The following is a 13,665-nucleotide window of genomic DNA, read 5'->3' on the forward strand; positions in this document are numbered from 1 at the left end:
ATGCCATCAAATGATATCTTTGCAGGTAGAAATACAGTGGTGTTGCTGTTGGTAGCAAATTTTGAATACAAAAGCAGCAGTGCTCCTTCCAATGGAGACAGCATTACGAAAGTATGTGGTTTTCAGCCATGCCTCTACACGCACTGCAGCCCCAGCCTCAAACATAAATGCTGCTATCAGCAGGAGAATCAGGCAAAACAACTTCTGGCTGAGCAGCTGAAAGCTCCTGATTGCTGGTACTAATAATATAAGGACAGGTACAGGCAATAAAATAATCAAAACAGAAAGTTCAGAACTACTGTTATTTTCATAGCAAGCCAGCTGCTACTGAAGTTACCCTGCAGCACAAACAGGTTGCTTTCAACAGGGTTGCAGGTTGGCACTGAGTTATAAAATATCATAACATTATTCAGAGATCACAGGCGCTTTTCCCACCCCCATGACTTACAAGTAGTCCACAGAACTGCTGCACTTTAGTCATTTTCAGTAACAGTTGAGAGAACTGTCATGCAGGCCCCCACCTGCCAAGAATGAGGCATATTAATTTTGCCACGTGGACATTAAATTTCAAATTGTTGCTGGGAAGAAGAGAAGGCCTATTTCAAGTACTGTTAGACCTTGGCTGGAAAAAGCACATTTACCTGCTAACAGACATTGAAGGCAGGGAAGTGCATTCCATTCCCTGCTAAGATGATACAATACACAGTGCCAAGATGTGGTCAGACCTGTTAGTCCCATGACTAACCTGCTTGGCAACCTGGGGGTTTCTGAATTGTATAGTTTGAACTGAGAGCCTGGAGAAAGCTGTTTGCTCCTGGACTGAGAAGATCTCTCTCCTGTCTGCTCCCATCTCTTTCTCACAAGTCTCTGAATCCACTGAAGACACATGAATCCCAAGAGAGACAAGTCTCCTACAGCGAACAAGGTTTAAGAAGAATACTGGGCCCCAATGAAAAGCATGATCTACCTACAATCAAGGACTCTACAGTGAGCTCGAAGAATCATAACAACAACTCTTCAGATATTGCCTCAAATATTTCCACTTTATTTTTTCTTCTGCTCTTTTCTGTCTCTATTTGCATGTATGTATCACGTATGCATGCTAGCGTGGGCGCGTCATGTATCCGTAGGTGTGAACTGAATTAGAGTTTAAGTTTAATAAATTTCAACTTTTCTTCTTTAAACCTAAGAAAGCCTGTTTGTGCTGGTTTCTTTGCCTTATAATTGGAAAGCGGTGAACAAGGATTCACCAGGGGGGAGCTAAAAACACAAGGGGGAGTTAAATAGAAAACCCTGTTACAGTAAGACCAGGTGAAGGCTGAAAGGGAACCCTAGACCTCTTTCTCACCTGGTCATAACAGAACCATAGATTGGGAATGCACCACTTTTGCCCTTAGATTAAAAGCTGGAAGGATTTCACATCTGCAACAATTATGAAATTTCATCACCATTGTTATCATTTCAGGTAAAGAAAGCAAAATATTCATAAAGCCCATCTACACAGGATAGATTAATGAATAATACACATTAGTTCCTTTAAATAGAAAATTTTGACCCAAGAATGAACACAAAGACCCTTCAATAGCGTTATAAATGAAGAATTTTGTCATGTAAATGACTTGGATATTGGAATACAGAGTAAAATTTCAAAATTGACCAAAGTTACCAGATTTGGAGTTGTGGCAAACAGTGAGAAGATACCAATCAACTGCAACAGGATATGGATAGGCTAGCAGAATGGGCAGTCAAATGGCAGATGGAATTTAATACAGAGAAGACTGAGGCAGAAGGGATAGGGAGAGGCAATATAGATTTAATGGCACAGTTCGAAAGAATGTGCAGTGACAGTGGGACCTGGGGGTTCATGTGCACAGATCCTTGAAGGTAGCAGGACATATTGAGAGAGTAATTAGCAAAGCTTATGGGATCTTTGACTTCATAAATAGAGGTGTTGAGTACAAAAGCAGGGAAGTTATGCTGAACCTTTATAAAGCTCTGGTTAGGTCACAAGTAGAGTGTAGTCTCCTGTTCTGCTCACCATACCTTACGAATTATGTGGGGATCCTTGTGAGGTTGCAGAGGAGATTTACCAGGATGGTTCCAGGGATGAGGGATTTTAGTTGCAAGGTTAGTTTGTAGATGCTGGGATTGTTCTCCTTGGAGCAAAAGAGATTGAGGGGAGATTTGATAGAGGTGTACAAGATGGTGACAGGTTTGGATAAGGTAGACAAAGAAAAGCTGTTCCCATTAGCTGATGGTACAAGGACCAGGGGACAAAGATTGAAGGTTTTGGGCAGATAATGCAGAGGGGATGTGAGGAAGAACTTTTTTACACAACGAGTGGTAATGACCTGGAACTCGCTGCCTATGAAGGTGGTGGAAGTGGAGCTGATGAATAATTTCAAAAGGGAATTGGCTGGAGACTGGAGGGAAATAAACTTGCAGGGCTCTGGGGATAGAGCCGGGGAATGGAACTGATTTGCTTGCTCTACAGACAGCTGGCATGGATCCGATGGACCAAATGGCCTCCTTCTGAGCCATAATGAATCTATGACTCTCTAAATTCAGTCAGCATTATCCAGTCTAAATGTATGCTTATGCTGGAGATATGTGGACACACAAGGATTGCAGGACAGAAAAGGAATAAGGTCCATCTAGTTTACCTTCTACTATCCTGGTAGTCTCATGATATCAAAATAATGAAGTTGTTGACTAATCATTTGGATCAATCCCTATCAATTAGCTTGCAACAGACCTAAACACAATGCATGGACAATTCCAGGAGATAGCTTTGGGAACCATAGTAAAATCATTTTTTTCCCCCTCATTATGTTAGCTGCCACTATGGCAAAGTGAGCATAATGTTAATGGTACATCTTTATGGATGCATACATTTTGCTCAGTTTTAACAGCTGTTTTGGAATCAGCTAAGGGGAGGGCAATTGGGCAAAAGGTGCCATGCAAAAATTAAGTGACCCTTTTTAAAAATAATTGATTGAATCTTCAATAAAATTTGGGAGTGTGGGGTAATTCTTTAAGTGTGTGCAGCTGGCAGAGAATGTTACTCCCACCAGTGCATTTCAGTAAATGGCTGGTGTGCTGCCCTGATTTCTCAAGAAGTACTGATGGCGGGTGAGCTTCCCAACTGCTGGCACACACTGAAAACATTTTAGTTGCTTTTCTGAGGTAGATTTTAACTTTCACCACCAAGTTGTGAACTTGCCCTTGCAGATCTTCTGCGTGTCATATACTGTGCTGAGTTTCCTTTACAATGGAAAGAATGACTGCGCTAGGTATATAATTGGCAGCCAGTGCGCTATTGCTAGTGTGCTGCCTGGAAATGAAAGTTAAAATGTATCTGCTTACCAATTTTGAGTTTGGCAAAGGAGGGAGGAAAGTAAAAAAGAAAAAAATGAAGGATCTGTTAACATTTATCTCATTACGTGGGTGTACCAAAGTGGTTTACAGCCAGTGGTGTTGATTGAGGATGTAATGTTGGTGACAATGCTGTTTTTTAATTGGTGTTATCTGCAACAAGTTCTGACCACAACAATGGTGCATTTTCCAAGGGGGATTTTTTAAAGTCAAGTGCAAAAGAGGTTCTTCCTCCCTGTTATAGTTCCACATTTTAAAATGCTGTTTTTGTTTCAATAGCTACATATCAGCAGGTCTCATGCTATGTGTTCAGGATGTTTGGCTGGAACTTTATGCTGTCCCCTGCAGTGGGTTTGGAGGCAGGAAGAGCATAAAATCAGGGGGGACCCCTCCATCTTCCTGCCTTCACTGAAATTTAGTGCGGGGGGAAGGCCTATGAACAGCTTTCCCACCCTGCTGCCAATTGAGACCCTTAACTGAGTAATTAACCTCCAATTAAGGGCCTGTTCCCACTGCAGCCACAGTTACCTGTGAGGCAGGCAGCCCTGCCGCTACACGGGAAGCATGGCATGAGAAACCTTGCAGGCTGCTTCCCGGCTCCGAAGGGAGGTGAGGGGTGGTGGGGTACCTCGTTCAAAAGCACATTGTGCCTGAACGAGGGACCCTGCACCGGGAAGGGGGGGGGGGGGGGTGGTGCCTGCTGAGGGTCACTCCTTTGCCCTTGCTGCCGACCCCCCGCGATCTCCATCCCATGAGACCACTCCTGCCCTGACTTAACTTAAAACATTAAAAATAAACCACTTTCCTTCTGCACTGCAATGATAACTTTGCTCTGGAAAGATGCTGCAGTGTAGAAATGTTAGTGAAATGTTTTCCTTTAAATATGATTCAGAGATTGTAACTTCCCCTTTTATTTTTTCAGAATTAAGGATCAATAATGACGCCACAAGTTGCCTGTCGGTCAGAACAAAGCTGCACAATGAGAGGTGCCAGGTATGTGCTATTTGAAACAACTTGTCCAAACATTTTTATCAACTTTTCTGAAGTTTAAGTGAAGTTGTCTGCAGATTTATCTTCCACATAAAACTGTCCTCTGCAAATCATATAAAGTTGCTTTATGTTGCTCATGCTTCTTCTGTTCTGTATAATTTATTAATAGTAAAGCATAAATTGGGTGTGTTTAAATGGGCCAAAAAGAAATAATTGTGGTGGTAAAATTTTCACATAATTCAGTCTTAACAATTACCTAACTTCATTGTTCATATGCAAATCGAAGTGTGCAGAATGGAGTGGACCATTATTCTATTCAACAGAAGTCCATTTTGTGTGGTCTTTTAAACTGTTATTATATTAGGTGCTTTCCTTTCGTAAATTAACTGTGTTCACTTTCCCAGCCTTATCACATATTTACAAATAAGTTAGTTCCACCTGAGTCAGATAAGTAACATCCCAACCGTGCTTAGCTCTGTGAAAAAATGTAGTCACCTGTACTTTGGAACTCATGAAAGACAGGTTGACTGAAGGACAAGGTTGTCATTGAAATCTTTTTTATTTTCATGTCCCTCATACAGTATGGGCATCCTTCTGTTCTTGTTGTTCGAATGTTCCAGTCCTGAGATTATTTTCATTTAGATTTCATGAAAAGGAGTTCCTTGGAACCATTATCTTTCCGTGGCAGACGAAAGGGTCATGTTAGAATTTTCAGTGGTTGCTTTCGTTATCTCAAGCTTTCCCGCTTTCTGTGCTGTAACCGTTCTCTGTTTCTAGTAGTTTTCTAGGTTTAATTTCAGCAGATGACCCATCTTCAGCTGGTGGTTTATTTTCAGTTGGTGGTCTATTGTTAGTTGCCTAACACAATATAGGCTGTCCTTCTTAAACACTTGTTTTCCTTTTCTCGTACAGCTAGATATACTGAAACAATTAACAAAAATTCTAGACCTGATTTTACCTTGTCTGTCTAGCGGGAATGGGGTGGGCGGATGGTATAAATGGTTGCCAGTGTTGATGGTAAGTTAATTATATTGTTAAAGATACACAGGTGAAGGGCATTGTTTAATTAAGGACTTAGAGGGGATATAAAGAGAGCCTGCTGGGACATGGATAGTTAAGCAGGCGGCAGCGATATGTAATGCTGCATTCTGTGAATATACCAATTATTAAGAAAAGGAGCTGTGTCTAGCTTCATTCTTCACCATTTGGCTTGGAGCTGTGTAACAGGTAGCTGAGGATGGTTGCCTAAGGGTGAAGATTGGAAACTATTTTTATTTTCAGACAGAAGGTTGTAATCTGAGTTACTTTTGAGAAGAATGGCTGAAACCAAGTGAAAAATGTCTGGGTATGATTTTCCACTGATGTTCTCTGAATCTGAACCTTATAACCAATGGAAAAATGAAGTAGATATCTAGACACAGGTTACGTCCTGCTGAAGAGAAAACATGGTACTGTCACTTCCTAACAAAAGCAAGATCAGGTGCAATGTATTTTGTGAGCTAGAGGTCTGTCAGTTGGATACTGAGGAAGATTTGGAGCATCTATTAAGCTTTCTGAATAACATTTGTAAGAAAGATGATCTAGTAAATGCATATGGAGAATGGTCAGCCTTTGATAAATGTAGAAAGATGGACGGTTATTCCAGAGAGGAATATATCATGGAATTTAACACAGTATATGAAAGATTGCAGAAATTATATTTGGAAGTTCTTTGTTCCATGCTTGATTTCAAATTGTAGGATTGTGTTAAAGTGTTGCATATGGATAGGCTCCTGTTCTTAACTGGAGTTAGATTCTCAGAAAAAGACATGCTTTTGGATCAGGTGTCTGTTGCTTTAAAAAATTCCTGGGAAAGCAGTCATTTCCAGCAGCCTCATGGCACAAATGGGACACTTGATGGTGTCACAAAGGATGAAGGACTTGATGGTTGTGGCATTTCAAGATTCTTCTGATGTAGGGCACAGGCATCAATACAGCAGAAGAATCACAGACAAAAGAAATGAGGATGGAGACATTTTTTGCAGATCTGACGAACAACAGGAATGGAGTATTAATAACAGACAAATGAACCCCAGGAATGCCTGGGAAATTCTAAACAGATGTTTCAGATGTGATTTGAATTATCATTATGCGGTAAATTGTCCAAAACACAACGACAGAGTTTTCGCAGCGACACATGACATGGAACGTTCAGAAGTGGAAGATGATATTCATCGGTCCGAGGGAATTGTACCGGTCACAAGAAACTTCAGTCCGGTAATGTGTATACTCGCCATGGATTCATTTAATGGTGCCATGTTGGGCGATGGTTGCACATCCACAGTATGTGGAACAGATTGGTTGAAATGTTATTTAGATTCACTCAGTAGGAACGATCAAAGTAAGGTGAGGGAATATGAAAGTTCTACTTGTGTTAGGTTCGGGGATGACAACACATTAACGTCACTGAAAAGGTTGGTGATTCCATGCAGAACAGCTGAATTAAGCCACTTTATTAGTAGAGATGTGGTATCTAGTGAGATACCCTTGCTGCTGAGCAAGCCTTCCATGAAAAAGGCACAAATGAAATTGGACATGAAACATGATAAAGCAATTGTCTTTGTAAGTCATTAGGTTTGCAATTTACCCAATCAGGACATTATTGCACCCCTTTAACAAAACCTAGATTGTCTAATGAGAATGTTAAAGAGATGTTAATGGCATCAGGTGATAGGAGTTTGAGAGAAAAAAAGCAAATTGTCTTAAAGCTACATCGACAATTTGCACATTCCTCTTGTCACAGATTAGCAATCCTACTAAAGGATGCGAGGGTGGTTGATGATGAGTACACAAAGCTTATTGAAGAGATTAGTGAAAAATGTGATATAGGCAAAAAGTATTGGAGAACACCATCACAACCTATTGTATGGGACTTTAATGAAGTAGTAGCAATGGGCTGGCAAAATTAGGTAGAATGGTGGAAAGCAAGAAAATGCAGTGCGAGTCCCTGTAGTGGGTCTGGAAGTGACTCTGGCATAAGGAAACAATCATAAACCTCTGATCATGGGAGGGAGAGATCTTGTTGCAGTCATCCAGACAGAGATAAGAGGGCAAGTACAGGCTGTAGCTTGACTAGACTGTGCGATAGAACAAGGACCACAGAACAATCTAGGAATACTACTAGAAGTAGAAGCCCTCATGATCAGGCAGTTATGGTGGCTGCAAACAAATTATTAGAAAAATTAAACAAAACCACAAGAGTTGGAAGGAATTTGGTGTCTATTCTGCAATGCAAGATAGGGGACAGCCAGCCTTATCACATAGATGGATATGTATGGAAAAAGTACTCCCAGATGGGACAAATAAGGCTAAAGGGAAACTAGTGGCTTGGGGTTTTGAAGAGAGCCTTGGTGATCAAGACGTTAGAGTGGACTCCCCCATGGCAGGAAATGTGACCTTGAATTTTTTTAATCTCTTTTTTAGCCACATACTCATGAGAATGTAGGTTAATCGATATAAAAGCTGCTTTTTGGAACCACCTAAAGAAGTGAGTGATGTAGAAGAGAAGCTTTGGAAATTGGATAAATGTGTCTTTGGATTGAATGATGTTTCGTGGGTATGGTATTTCTCAGTTTTGCTAAAAGTCAGCTGTAATCAGCTGAAGCAGATCCAGTAATATTCTACTGGTATCGCAAAGAGAAACTCACAGGCATCTTCATGATGCATGTCAATTATTTTCTATGGGGAGTTTCTGCGGAATTTGAGCAATTGGTTATAGATAAGTTAAAAGGGGAGTTTAAGATTGGAAGTCAGGCTGCGGGACTTTTAAATATATATGGTTAGACATTAATCAGAATAGGTCAGGAATAACCTTGAATCAACAATCATATCAAGAAAATGTTAATCGTATCCTGATAAATTTGGGCCAAGTTGTCACAGAAAGATGATCTTACATCCAAAGAAGAAACTGAGCAGTTAAGAAGCTTGATTGGACAGTTAAACTGGTTGTTCTCAGACAAGACCTGCTGCCAGTTATGACGTATTGGAACTTAGTACTATGATGAAACACACTACAATTGAGGAGGTTTTGAGGGAAAATAAAACATTAAACAAATTAAATGTGGAGAAATGCGTACTCAAATTTGCAGCCCTTGATGATCCAAAAGACATGAAGTTATTCCTTTTTTAGTGATGCTTCTCATGCCAATCTTCCAGATGGATATTTGAGTACAGATGGGTTTATCATATTCTTGGTGGGGAAAAATGGAAAGTGTTGTACCTTGGCCTCGGAAGCCAAGAAAATAAAAAGGGTAGTTAAAAGTACCCTAGCTGCAGAAACACTGGCACTAGTAGATTTTACTGGGATTTTACTTATCTAACACTTTGAAGGAAATCCTATACAAGGGGCATTCTGAGAAAGGTTATCCCATTGAATGCTGTGTGGTTAATTGTTCTTTATGGGATACTGCACATTCAACAAAGAGTGTCACTGAGAAAATGTTAAGGATTGGCCTTGCTAGTATGAAGGAAATGTTGGAGAGATAAGAGATCTGTAAGATAAAATGGGTTGATGCAAGTCATCAATTACTGGACTGTTTTACAAAGAGGAATGCCTCCTCCAAGAAATTGTTGGAGGTCCTAGAAGAGGGACATCGTATATTATAATGAGTTGTAAGAAATATGGAAAACCATTTTTTCTTTGTTTGCTTTGTAATTATCTAAGTATGTTATAAAGTTTTTTTTTGAAAGAAAGGGGAGTCTGTTCATGATAGGGGTTAATTATATTGTTAAAGATACAGATGAAGGGGATTGTTTAATTAAGGACTTAGAGTGGATATTAAGAGAGCCTGCTGGGACACGGATGGTTAAAACAGGAGGCAGCGATATGTAATGCTGCATTCTGTGAATAAACTGACTATCAAGAAAAGGATCTGTATCTAGCTTCATTCTTCACCATTTGGCTTGGAGCCGTTTAACAGCCAGATGCATCCTGCTGCATTTTCTCTTGCTGCCATTTACCCACCACTGTTTTTAATTGTGGGGAAGATGACTCAGCAAGATGCATTGAAGTAACTCGCCAAGACTTCTTCAACAGCACCTCCAAACCCATGATCTCTACTGCCTGGAAGGACAAGGCCAGAAGGCACATGGGAACTAGTGCCTGCAAGTTCTGCTCAAGTCACACATCATTCTGTCTTGGAACTATATATCCATTCCTTCACTGTCGCTGGAACTCCCTCCCTACAGCACTGTGGGTGTACCTACGCCAGATGGACTGCAGCTGCTCAAGAAGGCAGCTCACCATCACTTACTCAAGGGCAGTTAGGGATGGGCAATAGATGCTTACCTTGCCAGTGATGCTCACATCCTATAAACAAATAACAAAAAAAGGTAGGATCCGATGTCATAAATCCAACCCTAATGTAATTTTTACTCTGATTCCCATGATATTGTTCAGTGCTGGACCCAATAGTGAAAGCTAGTGGCAAGTAGAGTCAGACCCAGAAGTTTATGTTGAATTTTTATTTTAATGTTTTCTTGTGGGCCAGGAAGAGTAAGAGTGCTCCCACACAGGAAAAGCTTTGGATACTCTTAAAAAGAATGAAAGCAACCATTGAAAATTCTGCCATGACCCTTCCTTCCATCAGGAAAAGATAATGACCCCAAGGAACTCCTTTTACATGAAAACAAAATGAAAATAATCTTGAGGCAGGAATATTGAAATAAAAGTACTGTACTGAATTGTCAGTCCTGGAGTGAGGCTTAAACTATCCAACTTAATAAAAACCTGACTTAAAGGCAAAAGTGTTACCAATAGGCTGACATCTTAGTGGTTTTCTAGGCTTATTTTCAGCAGTTGACCCACCTTCAGCTGGTGGTTTATTTTCAGTTGGTGGCCTATCTTTAGTTGCCTAACACAGTAGAGGCTGTCCTTCGTAAGCAGTTGCTTTCTTTTTCTCGTACAGCTAGATATATTGCAACAATTCATAAATGTTCTAGGCCCGATTTTAACTTTGTCTGTCCAGTTGGAACAGAATGGGCGGATGGTGAAAATGGTGGCCAGGTGCATCCTGTTGCATTTGTGATGCATTTTCTCTCACTGTCATTTGCTTTTAATTGCAAAGAAGGTGCTTCATCAACATACACTGAAGCTACGCCTCAAAGCTTCTTCATTTTGTGATTCATTCTGGATTTTTTAGTGGCAGCAACAACTGACATTTTTCACGCGCACTGTTATTATAGAGTAAGTCAGACAACTTTCAGCATCCGCACCTACGCAGTTAAATGCAGAAGTCAGGAAGTTGCTGTTCGAGTTACCCTGGTCCTCCTGAAGAATTTCTATAACAGTATCTTTCTGAGAGGCTATGCATTTAAACACCTGGAAGAATGTGCATTTGCGGTACTTATGTGATAGACACTAACTAAATGCACCACCAAATGTTGGGGCTTGTCCATTCAGGTGCAAGTGAAGTTCAAGGTGATAAATCTTAATTACTGACAAACAAATATCTCTGGCTCTGAAAATTAAATTTTACCAGTGTGCAGTCTCATTCCTTCAGATTTTAAATACTGCTGGAGATTTAAAGACATTTATTTTATGTTTTCTTTCTGTCTCTTTTATCTCTCTCTTAATCAAGCCTTTCGTTCCCTCTCTTTATTTCATTTTTCAGTACATGATTTGAACAGGAATTAACTATTCTAACTTACACTTGGTTTCGACTCTGTTGCCCTGTTTTATCTTGGAGGCACATTCGAAGCAGTGGTGGGGAGGAGGAGTTATGGATGGGAAACCTGTTCCTCAGCATCCTGCCGTTTTTAATTGTAGCATGTCTTTTTGAAAACTTTTTCACTAGGTTTCCCGCCCGACAGCCAGGCCAATTGACAGGCTGGTTGCTGGTTGGGTAGGAAAGCCTGTAGCAAAAGGACACAGTGGGGCAGTAACTGGAGAGGGATCACTGTCAGGATTCTAGTGGGGGGCTGCAGGAGATCATGGGGGTGGGGGTGCAGATAGTAGTCGGGGGGTGTTACGTGTTGTGTTAACCTTTGTGTTATCTGTTACTATACACAAAGCACTGACCACTCAAGACGGGACGCAGTAATATGGACTCTATTTATAGATGGTGCTGCATGTACACACAGGTCTTCACTGTACATGTACTTACTTGAGACAGCCCCCACACCAGAAGTCACCTGGTGTGTTACATCACAGCTCCTACACCGCTGGCATGATAACGTAGCCAACCCTCTTAAAGGTGTACACACAACATCCCTCTTTTCCCAAACAGAAACATATCCCTCTCAAATAGGTAAAAGTTAACGATATGCAATTCAACAACAGTAATAGTAAATAAACATATAGGGTACAAAACAGCAATGGAGACATGCGAGTACATCAGTCATGGTAACGTAAGGGTGATTTGATCAAATCGCCTGATTTAGAAATGGGATAACAGTTCTTGGAATCTAGAGCGGATGCGTGTGGACTCAGCTCTATGGAAATGGAATGAGTAGACTCTGCCCAGGATGTCCAAATTGAGATAGAGTCTTCCATGGGTATGGGATCATGGACTGTTCTGATCTGACCTTAATTCCTACGCAGTGTAGCACCAGTAGAAGTCATAACCTTGTACGAACATGGTTCTGGTCGAACCCTGGAGACTTGTGCAGTACTCCATGTACCAGTTTATAGGATTCTGTATCATGACCAGTTGTCCTACCGCTAATCTGGAAAGCTCACTCTCAGCATAACTATCGTGCATCTCTTTCATCTTTCCCGTTTCTCCAAAAGAACAGGTTAGTATGGATCTGATGCCTCAACATAAGCTCAGCTGGGGAGGAATCGTAGAACTCCCAAAGATGTTTTATCAATACATTAAGAGGAAGAAGATAACTAAGGAGAGAGTAGGGCCCATAAAAAACCAAAAAGGCAACATATGTGTAGGGACGTAAGATGTTGGTATTGTTCTTAATGAATACTTTGCGCCTGTCTTCACAAAAGAGGCGGACGATGCAGATATTGTAGTTAAGGAGGAAGAGTGTGAAGTATTTCATGTGATAAACATAGGGAGAGAGGAAGTATTAATGGGATTAGCATCCTTGAAAGTTGATAAATCACCAGGGCCAGATGAAATGTACCCTAGGCTGTTAGGAGAAGCAAGAAAGGAAATAGCAGAATGTGTGACCATCATTTTTCAGTTGTCATTAGATACTGGTCATGTCATTACAGAAAAAATGTAATTGCACTAGAGAGGGTACAGAGGAGATTCACGAGGATGTTGCCAGGACTGGAAAAATGCAACTATGAGGAAAGATTGGATAGGCTGGGGTTGTTCTCCTTGGAACAGAGGAGGCTGAGGGGAGATCTGATTGAAATGTACAAAATTTTGAGGGGCCTGGATAGAGTGGAGGTGAAGGGTCTATTCACCTTAGCAGAGAGGTCAGTGACTAGGGGGCATAGATTTAAAGTGATTGGTAGAAAAATTAAAGGGGGTCTGAAAGGGTAGTTGAGACAGAAATCCTCAACTCATTCAAAAGGAATCTGAATATGCACCTCAAGTGCCGTAATCTGCGGGCTACAGACCAAGTGCTGGGAGGTGGAATTAGAATAAGTGGATCCTTTTTTGGTCGGCACAGACATGATGGACCAAGTGGCCTCTTCCTATGCCTTGAACCTTTTATGATTTTCTATAATGGAGTTGCATGTAGGTGAAGCATGGCAATGTGACCTGTCTGCTGACATTTGATAATCAGTGATTTGACTGTGCAAATCATACATTTTGCAAGACCATTGGAATGCAGATAACGGGGGTGAATATGTGGTATACGTAACACCCCATTTCAGTCACATATCACGAAAGGATTTCCCAGTGTACTGAGGCCCGTTATCAGAAATCACCTCCTTGGGTGCCCTGAATAGACTAAAGATAGCACTAAGTGTGCTCGCTATCGTAGAGCTCAATGTGTCATGTAGCCAGTGGATGATTGGATATTTGGAGAAATAATCTGTGACAACAAGATAGTCAGCGCTATTAACGTGAAACAAATCCATGGCAATCTTGGCCTTTGGGATTGCAGGAATCTCGTGAGAGATGAGAAGTTCTCGACGTTGACTTAGCTGGTGAGCCTGACATGTCTGGCACGTCTGAACAATGGATGCAATATCATCATGAATACCCATCCAGTAGACAGTTTCCCTTGCCAACTGCCTGGCATAGTCAATACCCATGTGCAATTGGTGAAACTGTTGGAGTCTGTCAGCCTGTAACAACGCAGGCATCAGGACTTGTCTGCCCTTGGAAATGATACCATGCTCAGTTCTCA

General features: G+C 41.1%; 1 protein-coding gene across 2 annotated transcripts in view; it reads left to right on the forward strand.

The window, feature by feature from the left end:
* Positions 1-13,665, forward strand: part of parp8 (poly (ADP-ribose) polymerase family, member 8) — a 475,386-nt gene that overhangs the window by 173,462 nt on the left and 288,259 nt on the right. For both annotated transcript variants that reach the window (XM_068032748.1, XM_068032749.1), the window contains one exon: positions 4,298-4,368. In XM_068032748.1, coding sequence (XP_067888849.1) covers positions 4,298-4,368 — 71 coding nt within the window. The remainder of the gene's footprint in view (positions 1-4,297; positions 4,369-13,665) is intronic.

This window comes from Heterodontus francisci, chromosome 1 (assembly GCF_036365525.1).
Source record: "Heterodontus francisci isolate sHetFra1 chromosome 1, sHetFra1.hap1, whole genome shotgun sequence".
NCBI lineage: Eukaryota > Metazoa > Chordata > Chondrichthyes > Heterodontiformes > Heterodontidae > Heterodontus > Heterodontus francisci.